At 43.2% G+C, this 27,947-nt stretch overlaps 1 protein-coding gene across 1 annotated transcript; it reads left to right on the top strand.

Moving 5' to 3' along the window:
* Positions 1–2,501: 2,501 nt before the first annotated feature.
* On the top strand, positions 2,502–16,484 carry LOC106605918 (zinc finger protein 318). Its single transcript, XM_014201917.2, has 10 exons — positions 2,502–3,056; positions 3,443–4,360; positions 4,536–5,736; positions 7,839–7,921; positions 8,030–8,129; positions 8,239–8,558; positions 11,191–11,373; positions 12,181–12,280; positions 12,698–12,816; positions 13,563–16,484. Exons 1-10 carry the CDS (start codon positions 2,793–2,795, stop codon positions 15,537–15,539), a joined length of 5,265 nt encoding a protein of 1,754 aa, XP_014057392.2. The 5' UTR covers positions 2,502–2,792; the 3' UTR covers positions 15,540–16,484.
* Positions 16,485–27,947: the final 11,463 nt, after the last annotated feature.

The raw sequence follows: 27,947 nt of genomic DNA, 5'->3' as shown, positions 1-27,947 counted from the left end.
GTGGCTTGATTCATGCGTCCCTCACAAAGACAAATCTGCCCGATTCCAGCCTTGCTGACACACCCCCAGATCATCACCGATCCTCCACCAAATTTGTCAGTGGGTGCGAGACACTGTGGCTTGTAGGCCTCTCCAGGTCTCGCACCCACTGTGAAATTTGGTGGAGGATCTCCAGGTCTCGCACCCACTGTGACATTTGGTGGAGGATCGGTGATGATCTGGGGGTGCTCCAGCCCTATTCTAAAATTGATGAAATACACTTTTTTTCCTCAATCTACACACAATACCCCATAATGACAAAGCGAAAACTGTTTTTTATACATTTTTGCAAATGTAAGTCCACCTGTGGTAAATTCAATTGATTGGACATGATTTGGAAAGGCACACACCTGTCTATATAAGGTCCCACAGTTGACAGTGCATGTCAGATCAAAACCAAGCCATGATGTCGGAGGAATTGTCCGAAGAGCTCCGAGACAGGATTGTGTCAAAGCATAGATCTGGGGAAGGGTACCAAAAATTTTCTGCGGCATTGAAGGTCCCCAAGAACACAGTGGCCTCCGTCATTCATAAATGGAAGAAGTTTGGAACCACAAAGACTAACTAGAGCTGGCTGCCCGGCCAAACTGAGGAAATGGTGGAGAAGGGCCTTGGTCAGGGAGGTTACCAAGAACCCAATGGTCACTCTGACAGAGCTCCAATTCTTCTGTGGAGATGGGAGAACCTTCCAGAAGGACAATCATCTCAGCAGCACTCCACCAATCGGGGCATTATGGTAGTGTGGCCAGACGGAAGCCACTCATCAGTAAAAGGCACATGACAGCGTCACATCTGGAGTAAACCTGGCACCATCCCTACGGTGAAGCATGGTGGTGGGAGCATCATGCTTTAGGGATGTTTTTCAGTGGCAGGGACTGGGAAACTAGTCAGGATCGAGGGAAAGATGAACGGAGCAAAGTACAGAGAGATCCTTGATTAAAATCTGCTCCAGAGTGCTCAGGACCTCACACTGGGACAAAGGTTCACCTTCCAATAGTACAGCGACCCTAAGCAAACTTCCAAGACAATACAGGAGTGGCTACGGGACAAGTCTCTGAATGTCCTTGAGTGGCCCAGCCAGAGCCCGGACTTGAACCCGGTCGAACATCTCTGGAGAGACCTGAAAATAGCTGTGCAGTGACGCTCCCCATCCAACCTGACAGAATTTGATAGGATCTGCAGAGAGGAATGGGAGAAACTCCCCAAATACAGGTGTGCCAAGGTTGTGGCGTCATACCCAAGATGACTCAAGGCTGTAATCGCTGCCAAAGGTGCTTCAACAAAGTACTGAGTAAAGGGTCTGCATACCAATGTAAATGTAATATTTCACTTTTAATACATTTTCAAACATTTCTAAAAACCTTTTTTTGCTTAGACATTATGGGGTATTTTGTGTAGATTGATGAGGGAAAAAAACGATTGAATACATTTTAGAATAAGGCTGTAATGTAACAAAATGTGGATAAAGAGTCTGAATACTTTTCGAATGCACTGTATATCTTAATTTGGAAAATGTTCTCTAACTTTCTTTAACCCTGAGATTATGGGGGGTAGGTGGTGTAGATAGATCTGTAGGGGTGAAACATCTAATTAATTTTAAGGCAGAAAAATTTGAGAAAAAAAGATTCAAGCGGGTATAGACTTTCTATAGGCACCGTACTCAAATTAATTGGCATTAAAAAAAATGTACCATTATTTGACCAGGTAAATTGACTGAGAACACATTCTCATTTACAGCAATGACCTGGGGAATAGTTACAGGGGAGAGGAGGGAGGGATGAATGAGCCAATTGTAAACTGGGGATGATTAGGTGGCATGAAGGCCAGATTGGGAATTTAGCCAAGACACCAGGGTTAACACCCCTACTCTTACGATAAGCACCATGGGATCTTTACTGACCAAGAGAGTCAGGACACCCGTTTAATGTCCCATCCGAAAGACAGCACCCTACACAGGACAATGTCTCCAATCACTGCCCTGGGATATTGGGATATTTTTTTAGACTAGAGTAAAGGGTGCCTCCTACTGGCCCTCCAACACCACTTCCAGCAGCATCTGGTCTCCCATCCAGGGACTGACCAGGACCAACCCTGCTTAACTAGCTTCAGAATCAAGCCAGCAGTGGGATGCAGCTGACATGACTAAAACGGCTCGTCTGAATTCAACTAGTTAGACAAAAGTTCGAGATTTTGATTATTACACAAGTAGAATACAACTCAAACCCAGTGTTTTCACTTTAAACAAAAATGTTACCCATTTTCAGACAAAAATAGAAACGTCTTGCTTGCGCTTGTATCAATTGGTCTGGGTTTACATAAGACGCGTATTATTCAGACCAATGCAATGAGGTGTAGAGATATTGAGATGGATCTGGGGCCTGTTATTTTACGGGCGATGACTGGAATTAGTATGGCTCATGCTTCTTAGTAGTACGGGATTAGGTAGGAGGATTTACAGTATGTAAACCTTTTTCAACCACACGCTTCAGCACGACAGGTGGCGGCATGCATCTTTCACGTTGTTTTGCGGACCGCCAGTAATACCAAAGAAGAAGGTCCAAGCAGGCCGGAAATCACAACACATTGAGCGCTGAGTTGTTCGTCATACACTCAAATTCAAATTGCTACATGGTAGCTTGCATTTGTTATCACCAACTGCAGACAGTAAGTAATAGAACAAGTAAATGTGCATACAATCAGTGCGGTAGTAAGTAGCTGTAATTGATAGAAAAGGGCCAATTTAACAGTGAAATATGTATCGTGGTCGGCCTCTTCCACCTCGAGGAGGGTACCCGCAGCAGTGCGAGGACCGTGGTCCTACTCCTGGCCGGTCTTATCCTGGGCCACCGTTTAGAGAAGAAAGAGGCAGGCCCAGACCTCCGTTTCAGGGTTACAATGACGGGCCTTCAGACCCGTACAGGCGTTCTCCGCCGCTCCGGAGGTATCCTTCTCCCGGTTCAGTAAGTCACAGAGGTCCAGGCGGTGAATATTGGGGCAGCGGCCCTCCCCCAAGAGAAGTAAGTGCAATAATTATGTGCGGGATACTGTCTACCTGACTAGTTTGCCACTTGCTAATTACATTGGTAAATGTAGCTTTCAAAAACAATTCGTGCATGTTGCCTGTTTGCATAGCGCATTGGTTAGCTAGCTAACTAGGCTAGTTATCATAACTACTTGTCACTGTTTATTGTTAACCAGCTACCAGCGCAGGTGCAATTTTTATTTACAGTGGAACTGGAAGTTACTCCGTCCCTTGCACTGGCTCCTATTTCCTTTTTTACTGGAGCAATGCATTAATTTGCCGAAATGCTGTGTCTAACTTCAAAATCCTGTCAAACTATTTATTGTAATGAAACTGATTTACAGTTAAGGAGTTTGATTACAAATCTGTTTCTGTCAATAGAGATCTCCATCTTCTCCCCGTGGTGGCATCCCCACAGACCACAGTCTGGTAATCACTGTGGGCAATGAATTGACTGGACCAGCTGGGGCAGGGCTACCCTCAAGAGACTACCCTCCTTACCTGCCAAAGAGGTCCAGTTATGATGGCCCTGACGACCGTGGCCCCAGGAGGCAGAGTCCCAGCAGAGGGAGAAGCCGACCTCGTAGTCGCAGCCCGGGAATCAGGGGACGGAGCAAGAGCCGTCCTCGTAGTCGCAGCCCTACAATGGGGGGACAGAGTAAAAGCCGTGCCAGAACTCGCAGCCCTGCAATGGGGGGAAGGAGTAAAAGCCGTGCCCGAAGTCGCAGCCCTGCAATGGGGGGACGGAGTAAAAGCCGTGCCCGAAGTCGCAGCCCTGCAATGGGGGGACAGAGTAAAAGCCGTGCCCGAAGTCGCAGCCCTGCAATGGGGGGACAGAGTAAAAGCCGTGCCCGAAGTCGCAGCCCTGCAATGGGGGGACAGAGCAAAAGCCTTACTCAAAGCCGCAGTCCTGAATTGGAGGGACGGAGTAAAAGCCGGGCCCGAAGCCGCAGCCCTGAAATGGGGGGACGGAGCAAGAGCCGTCCGCCAAGCAGGTCCCGAAGCAGGAGCAGGAGTTGTGGTCAGAGCTATGGACAGGCCCGCAGTATAAGCAGAGCAAAGAGTGTTGGTCCACACAAGAGCAGGAGCCGCAGTGTCAGTACCAGCAGTACCAGCAGTAGCAGTACCAGCAGTAGCAGGAGCAGCAGGGGAGGCGGTAATAAGATAAAGAGGATGAGCAGGTTCAAGGAGCTGGAGTTGGCCCGTCACCACAAAGAGATGGAAGACATGAACATTCCCACCAAGTCCATCCTGAAGAGGCGCATGGACTCGGAGACTGACTCCCCTTCATTTGTGCAGGTAGGGGACATTTGCCATTTTATTACTGTGTTAAATTAGTTATGTAGTATATAGCTGTGTAGTGTATTATCCATCGTCATACTCATTCTAACCCTGTCATCCCACAATGACCTTATTTCTTTTATCCAAATTATTATCATGATTAATTTCTTCATCATATATTGTTTTTTTGCAGAACAGTGATTCTCCAAGAGTTACCCCTGGTGCTGAGGCAGAGCGTCTCCTCTCAGCTATGAAAGGCATGGACCCTAACATGTTGGCCACCATGCTGGGAGAGCTGAGAGATGACCCACGCATGGCCCAGGGCAGGCTTGATCCCAGTGGGATTGCAGGGATCCTTGGCTTGTTGGGAGGTGCATCTGCACCGCAGGAGGAGAAAAGGAAGAGGGTACCAGACATTGACGATGAGGAGAAGTTCCTTTATGGCGATGAAGATGATCTAGAGAAGGGCAGGTCTCCGACTCCAGCAGGAGTTCCCCGTCAACACAGTCTGTCAGAGCTCTATGGTGATATTATGAGTGAGCCGGCAAGCTATGGTGCCTCACCGCACCTAGAGGGCCATCCTGGTATTGTCGATCAGAGAAGCTCTCGTCAGCAACAGGTGGACATGAGGTATCAGCATCAAAGCAGGTCCTCTGCCACCCCTGACCATAATATCAAGGTTGAAGAGCCTAATGACTACCCACTAGGAACAGGACCACTGGAAGGGAAGGAGAAGCAAGACGTGGAGGAGTACGAGAAGATCCAGGACCTCCTCAAAACCATTGGGCTGGATCTGGGGGTGACGGAGATCAGCAAGATGGCTGCCAGGACTCAGGAGCGTCTGCATGGAAAGAGGCCCCCTCCAAAAACCCTTTGTCCTGGGAGGAGGCGGGGTCACCGTGACTCTTCAAGAAGCTCAGACAGGAGCAGAGGCAGGCGTAAGAGCCACAGTGGGAGCAGCTCCAGCAGTGGTAGCAGTCGTAGCGAAAGCCACAGCCTGAGTCGTAGCAGGAGCCTGAGCAGCAGCTGTGATAACAGAAGGAGCCAGAAGAAGTCACCCCCATCTGACAAGCGCAGCATCCATGGGAAGACTCGAGGCGGCGGAGAGGTGAAGACTGAAACTACTCCAGTGACACCCACCCACCCTTCTATCTCGATTCCTGCCTACGCCCAAGCCCAGGCACATGGTCTGGTACCACCCAACTATCCACCTCATGGCTTTGGGCAGTATGGGAACTGGCCTTACATGCCCCAACAGTGGCCGATGTACCCACCTCCATCTATGGGCATGCTGCCTCAATCTCCCGTTGAAGATTTTCCGAACGCCCCGCCGTTTGACAGACCATACTTGAACGTCATCCAGCCAGAGTTACACCAGGGGGGTGAAAGAAAAGGTGAGAACAAACCATTGAATAAGTGGATGTTTAATTACTTGTTCATTCCTCTTCAATAAATACTTTTTGTTGGTGATCAATGAAACTGCAGCACATAGTGCTTTCCGAAAGTATTCAGACCCCTTCTCTTTTCCCACATTTTGTAATGTTACAGCCTTATTCTAAAATGGATTAAATCACCATCAATCTTCACACAATACACCATAATGACAAAGCGAAAACAGGTTTTTAAACATGTTTTTATTCTCCCCAATTTTGTGGTAACCAATTGGTAGTTACAGTCTTGTCCAATCGCTGAGACTCCCGTACGGACTCGGGAGAGGCGACAATCTAGAGCCGTGCATCCTCCGAAACACAACCCAGCCAAGCCGCACTGCTTCTTGACACAATGTCCTCTTAACCCGAAAGCCAGCCGCACCAATGTGTCAGAGGAAACACCGTACAACTGGCGAGCTTGCATTGCGCCCAGCCCGCCACAGGAGTCGCTAACGCGTGATGGGACAAGAACATCCCTGCTGGCCAAACCCTCCCCTAACCCGGACGACGCTGGGCCAATTGTGCGCCACCCCATGGGTCACCCGGTCGCAGCAGGCTTTGACAGAGCCTGGACTCAAACCAGGATCTCTAGTGGCACAGCTAGCACTGCGATGCAGTGCCTTAGACCTCTGCGCCACTCGGGAGGCCCCTTTTTAGACATTTTTGCAAATATATTGAAAATAAAAACAGAACTACCTTATTGTCATAAGTATTCAGACCCTTTGCTACAAGACTTTGTGTCCATTGAGTCCACCTGTGGTAAATTCAATTGATTGGACATGAATTGGAAAGGCACACACCTGTATATATAAGGTCCCATAGTTGACAGTGCATGTCAGAGCAAAAACCAAGCCATGAGGTCAAAGAAATTGTCCGTAGAGCTCCTAGACAGGATTGTGTCGAGGCACAGATCTGGGGAAGGGTACCAAAACATTTCTGCAGCATTGAAGGTCCCCAAAAACACAGTGGCCTCCGTCATTTATAAATGGAAAAAGTTTGGAGCCACCAAGACTCTTCCTAGAGCTGGCCACCCGGGCCAAACTGGGCAATTGAGGGAGAAGGGTCTTGGTCAGGGACGTGACCAAGAACCTGATGGTTACTCTGACCGAGCTCCAGAGTTCCTCTGTGGAGATGGGAGAACCTTCCAGAAGGACAACCATCTCTGCAGCATTCCACCAATCAGGCCTTTATGGTAGTGGCACATGAGAGCCCGCTTGGAGTTTGCCAAAAGGCACCTAAAGGACTCTCAGACCATGAGAAACACGATTCTTTGGTCTGATGAAGATTGAACTCCTTAGCCTGAATATCAAGTGTCACGTCTGGAGGAAACCTGGAACCATCCCTACTGTAAAGCATGGTGGTGGCAGCATCAAGCTGTGGGGATGTTTTTCAACCGCAGGGACTGGGAGACTAGTCAGGATCAAGGGAAAGATGAACGGAGCAAAGTATAGAGAGATCCTTGATGGAAACCTGCTCCAGAGCACTCAGGACCTCAGGCTGGGGTGAAGGTTCACCTTCCAACAGGACAACGACCCTAAGCACACAGCCAAGACAACGCAGGAGTGGCTTCGGGACAAGTCTCTGAATGTCCTTGAGTGGCCCGGACTTGAACCCTATCGAACATCTCTGGAGAGACCTGAAAATAGCTGTGCAGCAACACTCCCCATCCAACCTGACAGAGCTTGAGAGGATCTGCAGAGAGCAATGGGAGAAACTCCCCAAATATACAGGTGTGCCAAGCTTGTAGCGTCATACTCAATTAGACTCAAGGCTGTAATCGCTGCCAAAGGTGCTTCAACAAAGTACTGAGTAAAGGGTCTGAACACTTATGTGAATGTGATTTTTTTATTTTAATATATTTGGAAAAAGTTCTAAAGCTGTTTTTGCTTTGTCATAGTGGCCGATTTTGTGTCGATTGATGAGAGAAACAAGTAATACATCTTAGAATAGGGCTGTAATGTAACAATGTAAAAAAGTCAAGTGGTCTGAATACTTTCTGAAAATACTGTAAACAGTAGTTTTGATGATGTAACTCCTATCTAATTTTGTACATTATTCCTGTATAGTATCATCAAAGATGGCCGCTCAGGATAATGGCAAGGACAGGAGGGTTTTAGAAGAGAGAAATAATGAAAGCCAAAAACAAAAGGTGGAGTATTCAGCCTATCCACTTAAATTCAAATGAAGCCTACAGTATTGTCATTTGATGCTGTTTTGGCATACACTAGTTCTCTAATGATTCTCCTGCATTCTGTAGGTTCTTGAAGAACGTGAAAAACTGAGAAAAGACCGAGAGATCCGCATGAAGAAGAAAGATTATCTCATGAAGGAACTGGAGAGGTTGCGAAAACAGCAAGGTACTTCAATCATCTCAAAGCCTTTCCTATATTTGTTAGTTACAGAAAAAACTCAAATTCATAAGGTTGTTGCACAGTTGGATACATTTTTTTATTGTTGTCTTTGTAGGGGAACTGCTGCGCAAAAAGCGGCGTGAAAAGGATGGCCATAAGGACCCATTACTGTCAGAGATCAGTCGGCTCCAGGAAGAGGTCATGTCTCAGATTGCTGTGCTCCGCAACGAGCACGAGGTAGCAGAGAAGAAACGATGCGAGCTTGACAAAGTGGCTCTTATTCTCGGTCTACAACCAACTGACAAGCCCCGGCGAGAGGGTAGGGCTTCTGGAGACCTTGAGCATCCAACACACCCACCACCTCCAGACAAGGAGAAGAAACAGGACCGCGCTCGCAGCCGAGAGGTATCACCTGGGGTCCAGGCCTCTGCCAAGGTAGAATTCCGTAAGCTGCTCCAGGCACAAGCCAGAGAGCTGAAGTACTGGTAAAACCTTAGAAAAGCATGTTGCTGCAGAAATGTAATTATTCTGCAGAAAGTGACAGGTCAACTTTGCTTTATTTTAGGATATGAGTCTAAATGACTTAATGAATAACTATTCAAAAGGTCCGGTTTTGATTTTAAATGTATACTTGCCCTTGTCTGATTTGATTAAATACCAGTAAGCAGTAATTGCACTACATGACCAAAAGTATGTGGACACCTTCTCGTTGAACATCTTATTCCAAAATCATGGTCATTAATATGGAGTTGGTCCCCCTTTTGCTGCTATAACAGCCTCCACTCTTCTGGGATGGCTTTCCACTAGATGTTGGAACATTGCTGCGGGGACTTGGTTACATTCAGCCACAAGCATTAGTGAGGTTGGTCACTGATGTTTGTCGATTAGGCCTGACTAGCAGTTGGTGTTCCAATTCATCACTAATATGTTCGATGGGATTGAGTTCAGGGCTCTGCAGGCCAGTCAAGTTCTTCCACACCGATCTCGACAAACCATTTCTGTATGGACCTCGCTTTGTGCATGGGGGCATTATCATGCTGAAATAGGAAAGGGCCTTCCCCAAACTGTTGCCTCAAAGTTGGAAACACAGAGTCATCTAGAATGTCATTGTATGCTGTATCGTTAAGATTTCACTGGAACTAAGGGACCTAGCCCAAAACATTAACAGCCTCAGACCATTATTCCTCCTCCACCAAACTTTACAGTTGGCACTATGCATTGAGGCAGGTAGCAGTTCTCCTGGCATCCGCCAAACCCAGATTTGTCCGTCGGACTGCCAGATGGTGAAGTGTGATTCATCACTTCAGAGAATGAGTTTCCACTGCTCCCGAGTCCAATGGTGTCGAGCTTTACGCCACTCCAGCCGACGCTTGGCATTGTGCATGGTGATCTTAGGCTTGTGTGCGGCTGCTCGGCCATGGAAACCCATTTCATGAAGCTGCTGACGAACAGTTATTGTGCTGACGTTGCTTCCAGAGGCAGTTTGGAACTCGGTAGTGAGTGTTGCAACCGAGGACAGAGCTTGTGTGGCCTACCACTTCGCAGCTGAGCCGTTGTTGCTCCTAGATGTTTCCACTTCACAATAGCAGCACGTACAGTTGACTGGGGTAGCTCTAGCAGGGCAGAAATTTTATGAACTGACTAGTTGGAAGGGTGGCATCCTATGACAGTGCCACGTTGAAAGTCATTGAGCTCTTCAGTTTGTCCATTCGACTGCCAATGTTTGTCTATGGAGATTTCATGTCTGTGTGCTCGATTTTATACACCTGCCAGGAACGGGTGTGGCAGAAATAGCCGAATCCTCTAATTTGAAAGGGTGTCCACATACTTTTGTATATAAAGTGTACTTTGAATACCTGGCATTCAGCCTTTTGCTTATACATCATATATGGGGTTAAACAATGTGTGGTGCACAAACTGCTCAGGCTTACCTGGACAAACAGTGTGCTATGTCATCTGTTGGTGTTGTCCAAGAGGCAGAGTTTGACTCCTCGGTTTACAAGTTCCCTCTTTGTATGCCAATGTCTGACCCAACTAATCTCAAAACTGGTCTGCCAATGCATGCATGTTTCCAAATTAATGTGTTTTAAACCTGCAACTTGTGTGGAAACCTGTTCAGTTTCATATGGCAAACAGTTGTGATTAAGCTTAGGGGTACATCTTCTCTGATGTATTTGTTTATGAAAGACCACCACCATCTCAAAACTTTTTCTCTGAAAGAGTTTCTGGAGATGCCAAACTCAGGTAAGATGTTTGTTAGAAGCTTGGATATAGGGTCTTTACTTTCATAGATTGAAAGATTAACATAGTTTTTTGTAATTTAACTGTCATTTCATAAGAGCATTTTCACCATCAACATGTAGGCTAGCTAGGAGTGCAGCGATTAGTTGGGATGAATACTTTGCATACAGAGAGGGATCACAATTATGTGGACTGTTTTAATCCTTTCCACTGGCTCAAATTATTTCTAATTTGTTAATAGGGTGAATCTCTAAATAATTTTTTTGAAAACTTAAACATGGGTATTCAATTAAAATAATTGTTATTGAATATGGAAAATATGTAACATTTGAAGATGAGAATACACGAAAGTCAAATGGATCTCATTGGAAACTCAACTCTGAATTGTAACTGTTTTGTTGCAAGGAGTAAATCTCCTTAAATATCATACTTGATGTTTTTCCACTCCACTCATGGTCTCTGAACTGCACTCATCGAGCACTCATTTCTCACAACTTTTTTGCTCAACTCACAGATCAGTATTTAAAATGTAATTTTGACCATTAATTGGAGGAGATAAGCGTACAGGAATATGACAATGCGAGTCAAATATTAGCCTTAAAAACAGGATTCTCTGACATAACCTGAGTAACTCCCTCAAGGCTGGAACACAGATCGCCTATGTTGTCAAGGTGAGAGTTTTTGAAATTTCAATGTTTGGGGAACATCGTAAAATTCTCTTTGTGTTTTTGTCTTTTTAATACCGTCTTTCAGTATTTTTTTTGCCTGCTTCCTCTAGGCTTATTTAGCTCTTTTGCTGACTTGTGTAACTTCTGTTCTTCATTAGGCAGCATCATTGTCCTTAAGAGCCTCTCCTAAGAAAGCCCCAGCCAGTGCCCAGCCTCCCGAGCATCCAGCAGACCTGTTTGAATACTATGACGCTGGGAACCACTGGTGCAAAAACTGCAATGTCACTTGTGGTTCCATGTTTGATTTTTTCACACACTTGCACAGCAAATCGCACCGAAAGGTTTGTGTACCATTTATAGAATGTTCCAATAAGACTCCAGCTACAGCAGTTCCCGAGTCCTGCTGTGGAACTAGTCACATAACGTACAGACTACAGAGAACAACCAAACCATCCTTGCTAGGCTACGCAATAAACAAAAGTGTTAGCTAGACAGTGTTGCTTAATGTAGAAGTCCTAATAATACATTTTTGTGATTGAGTGGTCAGGTAGCCGTGCTGTTCATGCCGTTGCCAGCACGGCTGGAGCTCGAGATAATCAATTAGATTGCATGGCCGGAACTAATATTTAATAATGCATTATGAGCTAGCATTGTCATTGTTTTGGGAAAGGTATGCTCATCCAATTCAACACGTCAGTTCATCCTGTCTAGCTAGCTAGATAGCAATTTCATTATTAAGTTAAATGTAAACTTCACTATCTATTAAACACTTGGATGGACACATCTCTTTACAGGCCCTGTTAGCTATGAAGTCCGCTAGCTAGCTAGTTAGCTACCTTGAAAGGAATGCAGCAGACTCATGAATGTAATGTGATGTGGAAAGCCTATTGGCTGTTCTCGGCAAGGATTCTTGTGCTTTCTGCTAAGGACTTATTGGCTGCAGCTGGACCCTTCTTGGTCATTCAGTCAGTGAATTGAAGAGCTTTTGTTTACTATCATGAAAATGCTGTCTCCTGTTTTTGTTCTTTGTCCTCTGGTCAAATTTCCTTTACCTTTCCAACGTGGCATTTTTAAAATTTGAATTGTGCAATCTCTTGTATTTTTACAGCAAATTGGTTATGCATTCTTTTTTCATTGGCACTGTGCAGACTCAGGATCCTTACAATCGACCATGGACGTCAAGTTCCTCCAACAATGAGATTAATAAGATTTACTCTTCAGGGGAGAAAATGACTAAACCTGCTAAAGGTACAAACTTGAATTTCTGTTTTTATATATTTCCCTTTTTCTAAATATTTGTAATGTACTGTTAAACGTTGTTAGCAATCTTTTACTTTTAGGCTCTTTGTGCTGGATCACTGCCACAGTTTGCAGTCACTGAATACAAAACTATGCATAAGAAGTAAGAAATAAAAATTGATTTCTATATGCAATGTAAAGGGGGTCATTTTGGGCAACCGTTAGTCAATTACCAATGTTGATGTTTATATGTCCATGTTTACTGAATGTACTTCTTATACTCTCCAAGTAACGGACCTACATTTTATAACAATCTACTTTTATAACAGGTTCTTCCATGGAGAGCACAGTAAAGGTAATAATTAATGATTGTTTCCTGTGACTATTAGGTATTTTTAAAAACTTCTCTCTCTTTTTCTCTCATAGGATCTGAGTTTTTGGTGCCTGTGAGGGGATATTATTGCCAGCTGTGCGAGGAGTTTTACGGGGATGCAATTTGTGCTGAAGATCATGCCACGAGTCATACTCACAATGAGAAATACAAGGTAGGCCGTTACTAGTTGGGAGTAGGACATTATTTCACTAGGGCTACATTAAGGATGTTTTCAAATTTGAAATTCGGAAACCTGGTTCGGTTTCTTGCCGCGTTTGTTATTGCTTTGTGCACACAGTAGTCTTTTGTCTACTTTGCAGGCCTATGATCAAATAGTATCTGAAATATTTAAAATGAGCTTGCCTGGTGCAATAGAAATCATAAAATAGTACCAAAAATCTTGCTCATTTGGCACTCCAGGCAGGATCAAGCAAAGTATTTCAAATACTATTTGAACCCTGGTCTGCTACTTTGGATAGCTTAGACATATATCATTTTGTAATTTAGGTGAACCATGTTTTCCTAAAGTAGAGGTTGCAATACAAGTTTAAGTATGTTCACCTAGCCACTGTCACCAACTGCTAATTTAAGCATTTTCTAAAATCATTTAAAGTCTAAAGTTCAATGACTTGGTTTGAATTTATGAGATGATTTGGGCATGAAATTTCATACATGCTAATATTGGGTACATTGATTTACGTTGGTTTTTGGTTAGAAAATTCTAATGTTAGTGTTTGGTGTTGGTGGCTAGGTAAACAAACTCATTGTGGATTGCACTCTGTCCTTGTCCATACACTCCCTACAAGGTAAGAACACTTGGATGAACTGTCCCTTTAAGTCTAATTTTAGGGACATTTTTTTATTTTTATTTTTTTTTTCACTTTAATGATTTACATATGTGTTTGGTCCTTCTGCTAGAAACGAATGTATGAGTATCCACTCTACGAACAGAGAAGGAACCTGGATCGTCAGGCTGGACTCACGTTGGAAGTTGGTGACAAAAAGCACTCTGAGCTCAAACGCAAACACGAAGAGGAAGAATCCAAAAAGAGCAAAGAGAAGGAGGAAGGGAAACATAAACGCAGCAAAAAGGACAAGGGAAAGGACAAGGAGAAGTTCAAACACATGGAGAAAGAGGGGAAGGCGAAGCACAGCAAAAAGGAGAATTACAAATATAACAAGAGGGAGGAGGAGGAAGAGAGGGCCAAGTATAGCAAAAAGGAGGAAGACGAGAGGTCTTTGTATAGCAAGAAAGAGGAGAGATATAAACATAGCAAGGAGGGGGAAGAGTGGCCCAAGTACAGTAAGAAGGATGAAGAGAGATACAAGCATAGCGAGGAGGAGGAGTGGTTAACAAATCGCAGGGAGGAGGAAGAGAGGCCTAGGTCTAGCAGGATAGAAGAGAGACCCAAGTTTAGTTGGAGGCATAATGAGGAGGAGGAAGAGCGGTCCAGATATGGTAAGGGGAAAGAGCCCAACCTCAAATATAGCAAGAAAGAGGAGACGAGGTGTAGATCAGAGAGGGAGGATGGGAAACCTAAGAATGAAAAGGAGGAAAGACAATCAAGGAAAGACCAGGGTGAGCGTCAAAGGGAAGATGAGAAGTCAGGATCTAGAAAGCAGTCTGAGCCTGAGAAACCCGGTGAGCCTCCCAAAGTCTTCTGTGGGCCTAATCCAGCATTGAGAGCAAAGCTGCGCAAGAAAAGTGAGGAAACAGCCAAAGTAGAGCCAAAGGCTCCGTCTGCTTTTGGAAAGTTCAGTTGGAAGAAAAAACTAGAAAATGAGCTTGCGAAGGAGGCCGAGAGAGTGGCTGCTGAGTTCCTGAAGGAAGATGAGGCAGATGTTGAAGAGGATGACGACCCGGATGCGTTTTCAAAGTCTGTGGCCGCAGCCAAGAGCATTGCTATCAAGCTGTCAGGGAAGACAGTCATCCCCCCAACTAACACATGGGTACCCTTCAACTCTGGGAAAATACGCCCAAACCTTCCTGCTCCCTCCATGGTCCTGAGAAAGTCCTCCGGACTTGGGCCCTGGGTCTATGCTAAACCGGCCCCTCTCAACACCTTCCCCTCTATCAGACCACCCGGGGCCAGTGGAGAGACGCCTCTGCCTGTCGTACAGAACCAGCCTAAAAAGGACCCTGTACTGGCAGCAGACATCATTTCGAAGGCGTTCTGTGGTGAGGAAGTGGAGTCAGCAGATGGCACCGGGAAGCCAGGTCCTAATTTTACACCAGACAAAAACAAAGCTTCCACAATGGAGTCCGATAGTCAAGCCCCCACATCCATGCCTTCAACAGTGACGTCGGAGTTCAAGACTCCCCTGCCTCCCCCGCCTGTCCTGATCATGATGTCCATGGAGTCGGATGTATCTGCACCAGGAGTCCCTGAGAGTGAGCAGAATGTCCCTGTGATGGTCACACCCCCTCCTTTCATGCAGAGACCCCCAAGTGAGGTAATGAAGAAATCAGAAAAACCGAAGTCTAGCCTAGCTGCTGCAAAAGCACAAGATTTATTTGACATATTTTATAGCAGCAGTACCACAGCCAGTACCACATCCACCACCAGCACTGTCATGTCCATTAAAGCAGTCATAGAGTCCAAAGCTGCTCCGAATTACTTAAAGAACAGCGAAGCCTTGGAGGTTCCGGCCCCACAAACAGAGCAAATCCAACCTGAGCTCCCAGCTCTTGACAACAGTAACACCATTGAAACTGACACAAACGAGTCAATGGAGACTGAGCGTGGGTCTGACCCACAGCCCAAGGAAGATGCACCTGAGAATGCCCTGATACCTTTGGATAACCCATCAGATACTCTGGGTATCTCAACAGAGACCCTGGATCTCCCAACAGAAGTGTTGGGCTTAGATCTGTTCGATTTAAATTTTGATTAACAGATCCCACTAGAATGCAGGCCATTGGAGGGTGGGTATTTTAGGTAGTTGATGGGATTAGAGTGTACATTAGAGGGGAACAAATAGTAACCAACACATCCCTCTGATTAGGAAACTAAGCCCTGTTGCCTTGGGCAGGGGGATGTTTGTCATGAATCTTGCCCTGGAGGCAGAACTGAGTGATTTCCGCTAGATGGGCCAACTGCAAAGTCATAATTGGCTATATCGTAAAAATGTAAGGTTAGATTTTATGACTTTGTGGCTGTGCCACCTAGTGATCACTGCAGAGTTGCCCCCAGTACATAAATCATCCCAATAAATGCCAACCTACGTAACTTAGTGGCCAGAGCAGGCAGCTTGAACTTGAATGGATAAGGAAATTAAACTTCCACTGAAAGAGATGAGACATTCTTAAGTGATGAATCTTCAGAAATGTTGAAGCTTGTGCTGCAGTTCTTTTTGTGTTGAATAATTTCTTCATTCATCTCAACTTTTCTTTACTGAAAGTAATGTACACTACCATGCTTATTGATGACTCTGGTTTTGTGTGTATCCATGTTCAGCCTCTTAAGCAATTAGTTATTTTCTCTTTAAACGATTGAAAGGTATTTTAATACAGGAACAAGAGAAAAGGTTAAAAGAAAACAGAATTTGGTAAGGTAGTGCAGCATGGACCAAAATATCTGAACGATGTTTTCTTTTACAGTTGTGCCATGTAATATCTGTCACTCTTTACAGCACCCTCCAGAAAAGATGTGGATATATATATATATATACTCAAGAACACTACCTTGGAATTGTTGCTCCTTTTTTTAACTTTCCATTGGTTCACTGGCTGTACTATGTGCAATGCTATTCTGTGTTAGTTAGTGAAAATAATCAAACTGGTTGTCCCTTTAACTGTTGTTGCTAAAGTAGAATTTAAATAAATGTCAGTGACCACAACATTTTCTCTTATTTCTCAGACCTTGTAGTCGGACCTTGTAACCATAAAGCATCACTATGGTATGCCCCTTGCAGTCGAAAGGAATTCTGAAGAAAAACCTCACTATGACTGGCTGCAACGGGCAACTCTGAAATGAACAGGACAATGTTAATATACAGTGCCTCAGGAAAGTATTCAGACCCTTAAAAACGTTAACTTTTTCTACATTTTGCCTTATTTTAAAATTGACTCTAGTTTTTTTTCTCCTCAATCTACACACAATACCCCATAATGACAAAGCAAAAACAGGTTTTTTGAAATGTTTGCTAATTAATGAAAAGAGAAAAAAAAAGAAAGGGAAATATACATTTATGTAAGTATTCAGACCCTCACCTTTGGCAGCGATTACAGCCTCAAGTCTTCTTAGGCATGACGCTACAAGCTTGGCACAGTTTCTCCCATTCTTCTCTACAGATCTCAAGCTCTGTCAGGTTGGATGGGGAGCGTTGCTGCACAGCTATTTTCAGGTCTCTCCAGAGATGTTCGATCGGGTTAAAGTCCAGGCTCTGGCTGGGCCACTCAAGGACATTCAGAGACTTGTCCCGAAGCCACTCCTGCGTTGTCTTGGCTGTGTGCTTAGGGTCGTTGTCCTGTTGGAAGGTGAACCTTCACCCCAGTCTGAGGTCCTGAGCGCTCTGGAGGAGGTTTTCATCAAAGATCTCTCTGTACTTTGCTCTGTTCATCTTTCCCTCGATCCGGAGTGGTCTCCCAGTCCCTGACGCTGAAAAACATCCCCACAGCATGATGCTGCAACCGCCATGCTTCACTGTAGGGATTGTGCCATGTTTCCTCCAGATGTGACGCTTGGCATTCGGGCCAAAGAGTTCAATCTTGGTTTCATCAGACCAGAGAATCTTGTTTCTCATGGTTTGAGAGTCCTTTAGGTGCCTTTTGGCAAACTCCAAGCAGGCTGTCATGTGGCTTCCGTCTGGCCACTCTACCATAAAGGCCTGATTGGTAGAGTGCTGCAGAGATGGTTGTCCTTCTGGAAGGTTCTCCCATCTCCACAGAGGAACTCTAGAGCTCTGTCAGTGACCATCGGGTTCTTGGTCACCCACCTGACCAAGCCAGCTCTATCAAGAGTCTTGGTGGTTCCAAACTTCTTCCATTTAAGAAAGATGGAGTCCATTGTGTTCTTGGGGACCTTCAATGCTGCAGAAATGTTTTGATACCCATCTCCAGATCTGGGTCTCGACACAATCCTGTCTCGGAGCTATACGGACATTTCCTTCGACCTCATGGCTTGGTTTTTGCTCTGACATGCAGTGTCAACAGTGGGACGTTTTTATATAGACAAGTGTGTACCTTTCCAAATTATGTCCAATCAATTGCATTTACCCCAAGTGGACTCCAAGGATGACAAATGAAACAGGATGCACCTGACCTCAATTTCATATCATAGCAAAGGGTCTGAATACTTATAAATAAGGTATTTCTTTTTTATATATATATATATATGTGTGTCAAAATATGTTAACCTGTTTTCATTATGGGGTATTGTGTAGATTGCTAAAACAAATAATATTTAATCAATTTTAGAATAAGGCTTTGACATAACAATGTGGAAAGTCAAGGGGTCTGAATACTTTACACAGGCACTGTACATTAATGATGGACGTCATTGTGTGTCCAATTAGTCTGACCTGACAGCGATTTTTTTTAATTTAATTTTATTTTATTTTTTATTTTTTTTAGGTCTTTTTTTTCTTCTTTTTCTGCAGAACCTATATAAGTAACATAGCAAAGGATAGAGCAGTCTAGTTATGATGTATGCTACATTAAGAATTCAATAATTCTGAGTGCCAGTGATTGGCCTTGAGATCAGATGTCTGGCAAAAAACATCTGAGGTTTCTACTAAATGTAATTTTCAACAAAGCCTGCTGGGACATCAGTCTTCACTTCAGAAAAGGTAAGGCGACTTGCATCAAAACAATGAAGATATGATGTTGCTGTGGAAGGTGGATAGAATTTAAGGCAATACAACCTATAGATAAAGTGAATTGATGTACTTGCTATGCTAATCCAGGGACAGGATATCAGAGGATGTTGCTGTTCTCTGTCTCATAATACGGTCTACAATGCTACTGAATTATTCAGCTGTACTGAAATGCCCATTTCTATTCATTTATAACACTGACTGTGTTTAACTATCACCAATGATACCATATGTGAATAATTAATGCTCATGGTCTGGTCTTCGGAAACATGGCCTCAAATGTTTGGTTTATTTACTTGTATGTATTTGTTTTAAACCTTGCACAAACCAATGTCATTTCATTTGCCAAATAAAATATTTTGAAGGCAAACCCATTGTCATACTGATAATGTCACGTGTGGAAAAAAGGATACTGTTCAATAACATGCTTACGAACTTTTTACAAATTAGGCACATTTTGACATCCTTTCCCATGCACGTACATGTGATTCCTCTTTAGCTCCAAAGGAAGTATGGAATATGTCCAGTAAGTGGCGCTGGTCAAGTGCATTGAGACTACAGACCCCGAGACCCCTAAGCCTTTTACCAGTAGGTTTTCTGACAAGTAAAAGTACATTGTAGTAAATGGTTACATCAATTGTGGCAAAAGTTTTGTAGGCTGCATAGCTTGCTACGGTCTGAAACCTTGTTTGTGCCTTATTTCCAGGCGTGTGCTGCACAGATATGCACAAATTTCCAACATATATCCCAAACTTTCCTCATATACAGTATGGGATTACTTTGGTAAACCCCAAATCTTCCTATAGACCCAATATTGTTTAGAATAAAGGTATAGAATAAAGGTAATGGATAGTCAACTTTAATCCTCCATTTCAGAACAACATCCTATTCTTGAGATTATGAATTGACGCTAGTATGGATTATTTTCCATTCCAGAGCTGCCTGCATACAGTATGTATACTTGGAATCCATGATGACAGTTTATTGAAGATGATTCATGTTTCTTATAACACACAAATACACATACTTTCTAAAACATTTGGTGAATTTGTTAATGTCTGACTAAATTGTGGAAATCTCTAACTTCACTATAGTTGTATGATGTGTATCACATTGTCAATAAGTAAAGTTTGTGTTCAATAGAACGCTACAGAATGTGAGGTGGTTTAAAGCATCCAGATTTCTCAGTAGGACAATTTTGACTCAGAATATGACATTAAAACTATTTTATTTGACAGAATAACAGATTTGTCTTGGATGAAGTGCTTTTATCATGACAGACTTGAGGGTGGCTAAATTCCCCTTGAATACATTGGAGTATGTCAGCACAAATGGCTTCCAATGCTTTGCAAAGTCTGAGTATTTGTATGTCATGAACAACACATTAAATAAATTGTCATGATGGACGTTCCCATCAAGTACAGTGCCTTCTCTAAGTATTCATACTGTTTTACTTATTCCACATTTTCTTGTGTTACATCCTGAATTCAAAATGGATTAAATATTCAGTACCTGTCAAAAGTTTGGACACACCTACTCATTCAAGAGTTTATTTGTATTTTTTACAATTTTCTACATTGTAGAATAATAGTGAAGACAAAACTATGAAATAACACATATGGAATCATGTAGTAACCAAAAAAAGTGTTAAACAAATCAAAATACATTTGATGACAGCTATGTACAATCTTGGCATTCTCTCAATGAGCTTCACCTGGAATGCTTTTGCAATAGTCTTGAAGGAGTTCCCACATATGCTGGGCACTTGTTGGCTGCTTTTCCTTCACTCTGCGGTCCAACTCATCCCAAACCATCTCAATTGGTTTGAGGTCGGGTGATTGTGGAGGCCAGGTCATCTGATGCAGCACTCCATCACTCTTCTTCTTGGTCAAATAGCCCTTATACAGCCTGGAGGTGTGTTTTGGGTCATTGTCCTGTTGAAAAACAAATGATAGTCCCACTAAGCCCAAACCAGATGGCATGGCGTATCACTGCAGAATGCTGTAGTAACCATGCTGGTTAAGTGTGCCATGAATTCTAAATAAATCACTGGCAGTATCACCAGCAAAACACAATCACACCGTCTCCTCCATCCTTCACGGTGGGAACCACACATGCAGAGATCATCCGTTCACCTACTCTGCATCTCAAAAAGAGAAAATCTCAAATTTGGACTCATCAGACCAAAGGACAGATTTCCACCGGTCTAATGTCCATTGCTTGTGTTTCTTGGCTCAAGCAAGTCTTGTCTTGTTATTGGTGTCCTTTAGTAGTGGTTTCTTTGAAGTAGCGGTTCCATGAAGGCCTGATTTACACAGTCTCCTCTGAACAGTTGATGTTGAGATGTGTCTGTTACTTGAACTCAATTAAGTATTTATTTGGCCTGCAATTTCTGAGGCTGGTAACTCTAATGAACTTATCCTCTGCCGCAGAGGTAACTCTGGGTCTCCCTTTCCTGTGGCGGTCCTCATGAGAGCCAGTTTCATCATAGCACTTGATGGTTTTTGCGACTGCACATGAAGAAACTTTCAAAGTTCTTGACATTTTCCGTATTGAGTGACCTTCATGTCTGAAAGTAATGACGGACTGTCGTTTCTCTTTGCTTATTTGAGCTGTTCTTACCATAATATGGACTTGGTCTTTTCCCAAATAGGGCTATCTTCTGTATACCACCCCTACCTTGTCACAACACAACTGATTGGCTCAAAAGCATTAAGAAGGAAATAAATTCCACAATTTAACTTTTAACAAGGAACACATGTTAATTGAAATAAATTCCAGGTGACTACCTCATGAAGCTGGTTGAGAGAATGCCAAGAGTGTGCAAAGCTGTCATCAAGGCAAAGGATGGCTACTTTGAAGAATCTTAAATATAAAATATATTTTGATTTGTTTAACACTTTTTTTGGTTACTACATGATTCCATATTTGTTATTTCATAGTTTTGATGTAGAAAATAGTAAAAATAAAGAAAAACCCAGGAATGAGTAGGTGTGTCCAAACTTTGGACTGGTACTGTATGTTTTTTCTCATTCATTTACACACAATACACACAAATGACAAGGTGCCATTTTTGTTGTTGAAATGTTAGCACATTTATTTCCAGTGAATTACAGACATAACCAATTACATAAGTATTCCCACCCCTGAGTCAATACTTTGTAGAAGCACCTTTGGTAGCGATTACAGCTCTGTGCCTTTCTGGATACGCTTCTAAGTGTTTTCCACAGTGGAGTGTGCAACATGTGCTCATTATTCTTTTCAAAATTCTTCAAGCTCAGTCAAATTGGTTGTTGATGATTGCTAGACAACCATTTTCAGGTCTTGCCATAGATTTTCACGTAGATTCAAGTTAAAACTGTAACTTGGCCACTCAGGAACATTCACTTTCTTCTTGGTAAGCAACTCCAGCGTACAGTTGAAGTCGAAAGTTTACATACACCTTAGCCAAATACATTTAAACTCAGCTTTTCACAATTGCTGACATTTAATCCTAGTAAAAATTCACTGTCTTAGGTCAGTTAGGATCACCACTTTATTTTAAGAATGTGAAATGTCAGAATAATAGTAGAGAGAATGATTTATTTCAGCTTTTATTTCTTTCATCACATTCCCAGCGGGTCAGAAGTTTACATACACTCAATTAGTATTTGGTAGCATTGCCTTTAAATTGTTTAACTTGGGTCAAACGTTTTGGGTAGCCTTCCACAAGCTTCCCACAATAAGTTGGGTGAATTTTGGCTCATTCCTCCTGACAGAGCTGGTGTAACTGAGTCAGGTTTTTAGGCTTCCTTGCTCGCACATGCTTTTTCAGTTCTGCCCACACATTTTCTATAGGATTGAGGTCAGGGCTTTGTGATGACCACTCCAATACCTTGACTTTGTTGTCCTTAAGCCATTTTGCCACAACTTTGGAAGTATGCTTGGGGTCAATGTCCATTTGGAAGACCCATTTGCGACCAAGCTTTAACTTCCTGACTGATGTCTTGAGATGTTGCTTGAATGTATCCACATCATTTTCCTACCTCGTGATGCCATCTATTTTGTGAAGTGCACCAGCCCCTCCTGCAGCAAAGCAACCCATACAACATGATGCTGCCACCCCCGTGCTTCACAGTTGGGATGGTGTTCTTCAGCTTGCAAGCCTCCCCTTTTTCCTCCAAACATAACGATGGTCATTATGGCCAAACAGTTCTATTTTTGTTTCAACAGACCAGAAGACATTTCTCCAAAAAGTACGATCTTTGTCCCCATGTGCAGTTGCAAACCATAGTCTGCCTTTATTATGGCGGATTTGGAGCAGTGGCTTCTTCCTTGCTGTGCGTCCTTTCAAGTTATGTCGATATAGGACTTGTTTTACTGTGGATATAGATACTTTTGTACCTGTTTCCTCCAGCATCTTCACAAGGTCCTTTGCTGTTGTTCTGGGATTGATTTGCACTTTTCGCACCAAAGTACGTTCATCTCTAGGAGACAGAGCGCGTCTCCTTCCTGAGCGGTATGACGCCTGCGTGGTCCCATGGTGTTTATACTTGCATACTATTGTTGTACAGATGAATGTGGTACCTTCCGGCGTTTGGAAATTGCTCCCAAGGATGAAGCAGACTTGTGGAGGTCTGCAATTTTTTGGGTCTGATTTCTGATTTCTTGGCTGATTTCTTTTGATTTTCCCATGATGTCAAGCAAAGAGGCACTGAGTTTGAAGGTAGGCCTTGAAATATATCCACAAGTACACCTCCAATTGACTCAAATGATGTCAATTAGCCTAACAGAAGCTTCTAAAGCCATGACATCATTTTCTGGAATTTTCCAAGCTGTTTAAAGGCACAGTCAACTTAGTGGATGTAAACTTCTGACCCACTGGAATTGTGATACAGTGAATTATAAGTGAAATAATCTGTCTGTAAACAATTGTTGGAAAAAATGACTTGTGTCATGCAAAAAGTAGATGTCCTAACCGACTTGCCAAAACTATAGTTTGTTAACAAGAAATTTGTGGAGTGGTTGAAAAACAATTTTCAATAACTCCAACCTAAGTGTATGTAAACTTCTGACTTCAACTTTATTTTTGCCCTTGTGTCAGTGGCGACCCGTCATTTATTTATTTTTGTTGCCTGTTTTGCATGCAATTTTGGCATTAACACGTGTCACATATCAGTTTGCAAACAATGTTAGAAAATAAATAATCATTAAGTTTATAAAGCTGCATACAAAATGGTCTCTTATTTGCCGTCTTGAGTAAGGCAGCTCCAAAATGCAGGTGTTTCAGCCTAGCTCAGTGCTTTCTGTGGTGGTGGGGCAGCCAGCGGAAAATACAGAGCGTAGGGGTTGGTAATGTTCTCTAGTTGCACTGTGATTGGCTCAGTGTTCTGTCACTCATGGGGACACTATGTCACCGTAAAGTCTACGAGGAGAGCTAGAAAATTGAAGACCCTTGGGTGCTGCCATAGAGTTAGATTAGAAGTGCCCATCCAAGAAGGCTCAAGGTCATTAGCCACAGATAAAATTACGTCAAATCATGTTATATCTACAGTAGCTTTGATTAGATTGATCATGTCAACATGATACTTTCAAAATCTTAGCTAGCAGTCATCATCATGAATCAAGTTGACAATCTACTGGAAAATCCTTGTCATATAAAGGGAAATTAGATAGATTAAACGTATCGGTGCTCATCGGCCATTGGACATTACACAACAAGTTGGATATCACAAATTCAACAATGAGTGGTTTGGAAGGAATCAGTGGCTAAGCATTGCAAAGTAATCACTAGCCTGCTACTCAGTGTAGTGGGTGTGTTGTCCAAGTCTGGGTTTAAGGGTATTTTTTCCAAGCTTAAAAGGATAAGCATGCAACATTGGCCATGCTGTCAATCCAGCATGACTTCTTATGTGTTCAAAACAACTGGAAACTCAGAACTGGGAATTCTCAGATAACTGGGACTGGGAAACTACGTCTTGAACGGTCATCCAACTCAGAATTCCAAGTCAGGAACTCGGGCCGCTTTCTAGAGCTCCGACCGGAAGATCACTGACGTCATGATTCAACCTTGTTTTTTTTAGTTCCTAGTTGTCTTGAAAGCACCATAAATCCAGAGAATGCCAGACTTTGATGACAAAGTTTGTTGACAAAATTTGCTCACAAAGTAGCCACGCCACCTTCCTGTTCAAGTGAGCACAACAAGGTGAGTCCAAAAATGTCTTGTATGCTGCTGCATAAATGATGTAATATGCCAGGGAGATGTATTCTGTAGCTAAGAAAGTAATACTAAGTGTATGTTGTGTCGTAAGCTGTTAGTAGCCCATGTGCCTCACCCTAATAATTTGGTGCCTTATCCCCTCATAATTTAGCCTACCTTTCTGACTTGGTAGCGCACATGTAGCCTATAGCATGTTTTAGAGAAAGAGCTTTCATTGTCTGCTTATATGCCCCCTTTATTTATCCTACTGTTCTGACTTGGTGTACAGGGAGAATACTGTAAGAACAGCCCATGATCTGAATTCTGTCGCTGTACATTTCGAAGTGCTGAACAAGTAGTTATATTGACTACGTCCATCCTAGCTCGCTCATTAATGTCTTAATCGAAATGATGGACTGCCTCACCCGCTTGTTGTCCCCTTATGCCATAGTTTGTACATCTCAATTGTCAGTAGAAACTACATTTGTTTAAGAAAGTCAGCCATATCAGCTATGTTTTTTAGAAAGGCATTAATTGAGGCTGAATTAACTGTTTCGCTGCCAGACAAGGCTCCGCTGATAGCCAGGTGTAGCAGTGGTAAGGTGTTGTTGGAACTCTGCTCTTGAGACAGCTTTATGTAGGTCCTAACAGTTTGTGGGCCCGGTTTTCAGTGTTATAGTGCAATTCATGTATTGTTTAGTGTTGTGTTGTGTAATGGCTTTGCTGGCATGCATCTAAAACATTTTCTGGGATTTTGCCCCACCAAGATTTAAATGCTAAAATTGCTAATGCATTGTATTTTAGGTTATTGTCCTGCTGAAAGGTGAATCTCTGTCACGTCCTGACCAGTAAAGGGGTCATTTTGTTATTGTAGTTGGTCAGGACGTGGCAGGGGTGTGTTTGTTTTGTGTTGTTGGGTTTTGTGGGCACTGTTCTATGTCATCTATTTCTATGTGGTTATCTTGTTGTTCTATTTCTACGTTCAGGGTTTTGGTCTGGCCTTCAATTGGAGGCAGCTGTTCTTCGTTGCCTCTAACTGGAGGCCATATTTAAGTAGGGGTTTTCAGCTTGTGTTTTGTGGGTGGTTTTCTCCGTGTATAGTCAGTGTACCTTACAGGACTGTTTTCGTCGTTCTTTTCTTCAGTGTTCATGTTCTTTCAATAAAACAAGAAGATGATTCACATACCCGAAGCAGTTTGGTCCCATCCTTACGACGAGTGTGACAATCTCCCAGTGTCTGGTGAAAAGCAGACAACCAGGTTTTCCTCTAGGGAACTCAGAAAAAAACAGTGTTGAATCATGACGTTAGTGATCTTCAGGTCGGAGCTCTAGAAAGAGGCCAGAGTTCCCGACTTGGAATTCCGAGTTGAATGACCATTCAAAACGTATTTTCCCAGTCTGAGCTCTTTTTTCCCCCCCAGAGTTCCCAGTTGTCTTGAACTCACTGAAGTCTGAGATTTCCCAGTTCTGAGTTTCCAGTTGTTTTGAAAGCGGTAGAAGTCATGCTGGATTGACAGCATTACCAATGTTGAATATTTATCCTTTTAAGGTTGGAAAAGAGACCCTTAAACCCAGACTTGGACCATACATCCACTCCACTGAATAGAAGGCTTGTAATTGCTTTGCAATGCTTGCGGTTAGCCACTGATTCCTTCCAAACCACTCATTGTTGAATTTGCGGATTTCCAACTTGTGTAATGTTTATGTCCAATGGCTGATGACCACCGACTGCTAGTTCGCTAGCTAAGATTTTGAAAGTATGATGTTGACATGATCAGTCAAATCAAAGCCACTGTAGATATAACGTTATTTGACGTAATTTTATCTGTGGCTAATGACCTTGAGCCTTCTTGGATGGGCACTTCTAATGTAACTCTATGGCAGCACCCAAGGGTCTTCAATTTTCAAGCTCTCCCCATAGGCTTTGCGGTGACGTAGTGTCCCCATGAGTGACAGAACACTGAGCCAATCACAGCGCAACTAGAGAACATTACCAACCTCTACTCTCTGTATTTTCCGCTGACTGCCCCACCACCACAGAACACCTCCATTTTGGTGCTGCCTTAATCAAGAAAGCAAAAAAAGAGAATGTTCGTATGCGGCTTTATTAACTCAATGATTTTCATTTATTTTTTTCATTGTTACGTGACACGTACTGTATTAATGTCAGAATAACAGGCTGAAAACCCACCTGCCCTGAATGACAGGTCACAACTGTAAACATCTGTAAAGATTACATTATTTATTAATCAATTCCACAAACCTGGCACATCGAAGAGCACCATATGAACTATTATTACTAACCGATAGCGGACAGATTCTTCTGCTTTTTCCATTTTAGGAATTAGACCAGCACAAATAACACAACATGTAAAACATCATATTGTGATTTTTGGTGGGTGACTTACAAATGGAGAAACAACTGGATGTGTAAGGTACTGTAGGTTTGATATTGTAAGGGGTGTGTACTGGTGGCAGAGAAGTCAGACGCAGGAGAGCAAAAACTGTGGTTCCAACGGCTCAGTTTAATAATAAAAACCCATCGGATTACAGAACAATAAGAAAAGGGTATATAACCCGACGCACACCAGAACATAACGTGCACAAGCACTTACAATAAACAATACCGGACAAGGACATGTGGGGAACAGAGGGTTAAATACACAACATGTAATTGATGGGATTGAAACCAGGTGTGTGGGAAGACAAGACAAAACAAATGGAAAATGAAAGGTGGATCGGCGATGGCTAGAAGATCGGTGACGTCGACCGCCGAACGTTTGCCCGAACAAGGAGAGGGACCGACTTCGGAGGGAGTCGTGACAGATATATAGGTTTTATATATAGTCCTGAGAACCATGCCTCAGGACTACCTGGCCTGATGACTCCTTGCTGTCCCCAGTCCACCTGACCATGCTGCTGCTCCAGTTTCAACTATTCTGCCTGCGGCTATGGAACCCTGACCTGTTCACCGGACGTGCTACCTGTCCCAGACCTGCTGTTTTCAACTCTCTAGAGACAGCAGGGGCGGTAGAGATACTCTGAATGATTGGCTATGAAAAGCCAACTGACATTTACTCCTGAGGTGCTGACCTGTTGCACCCTCGACAACCACTGTGATTATTATTATTTGACCCTGCTGGTCATCTATGAACATTTGAACATCTTGACCATGTTCTGTTATAATCTCCACCCAGCACAGCCAGAAGAGGACTGGCCACCCCTCAGAGCCTGGTTCCTCTAGGTTTCTTCCTAGGTTCCTGACTTTCTAGGGAGTTTTTCCTAGCCACCATGCTTCTACACCTGCA

The sequence above is a fragment of the Salmo salar genome, chromosome ssa01 (assembly GCF_905237065.1).
Source record: "Salmo salar chromosome ssa01, Ssal_v3.1, whole genome shotgun sequence".
In the NCBI taxonomy this organism is placed as follows: Eukaryota; Metazoa; Chordata; class Actinopteri; order Salmoniformes; family Salmonidae; genus Salmo; species Salmo salar.
Note: the sequence above shows the minus strand (reverse complement) of the source record. Positions and strands in the feature narration are given on the sequence as shown.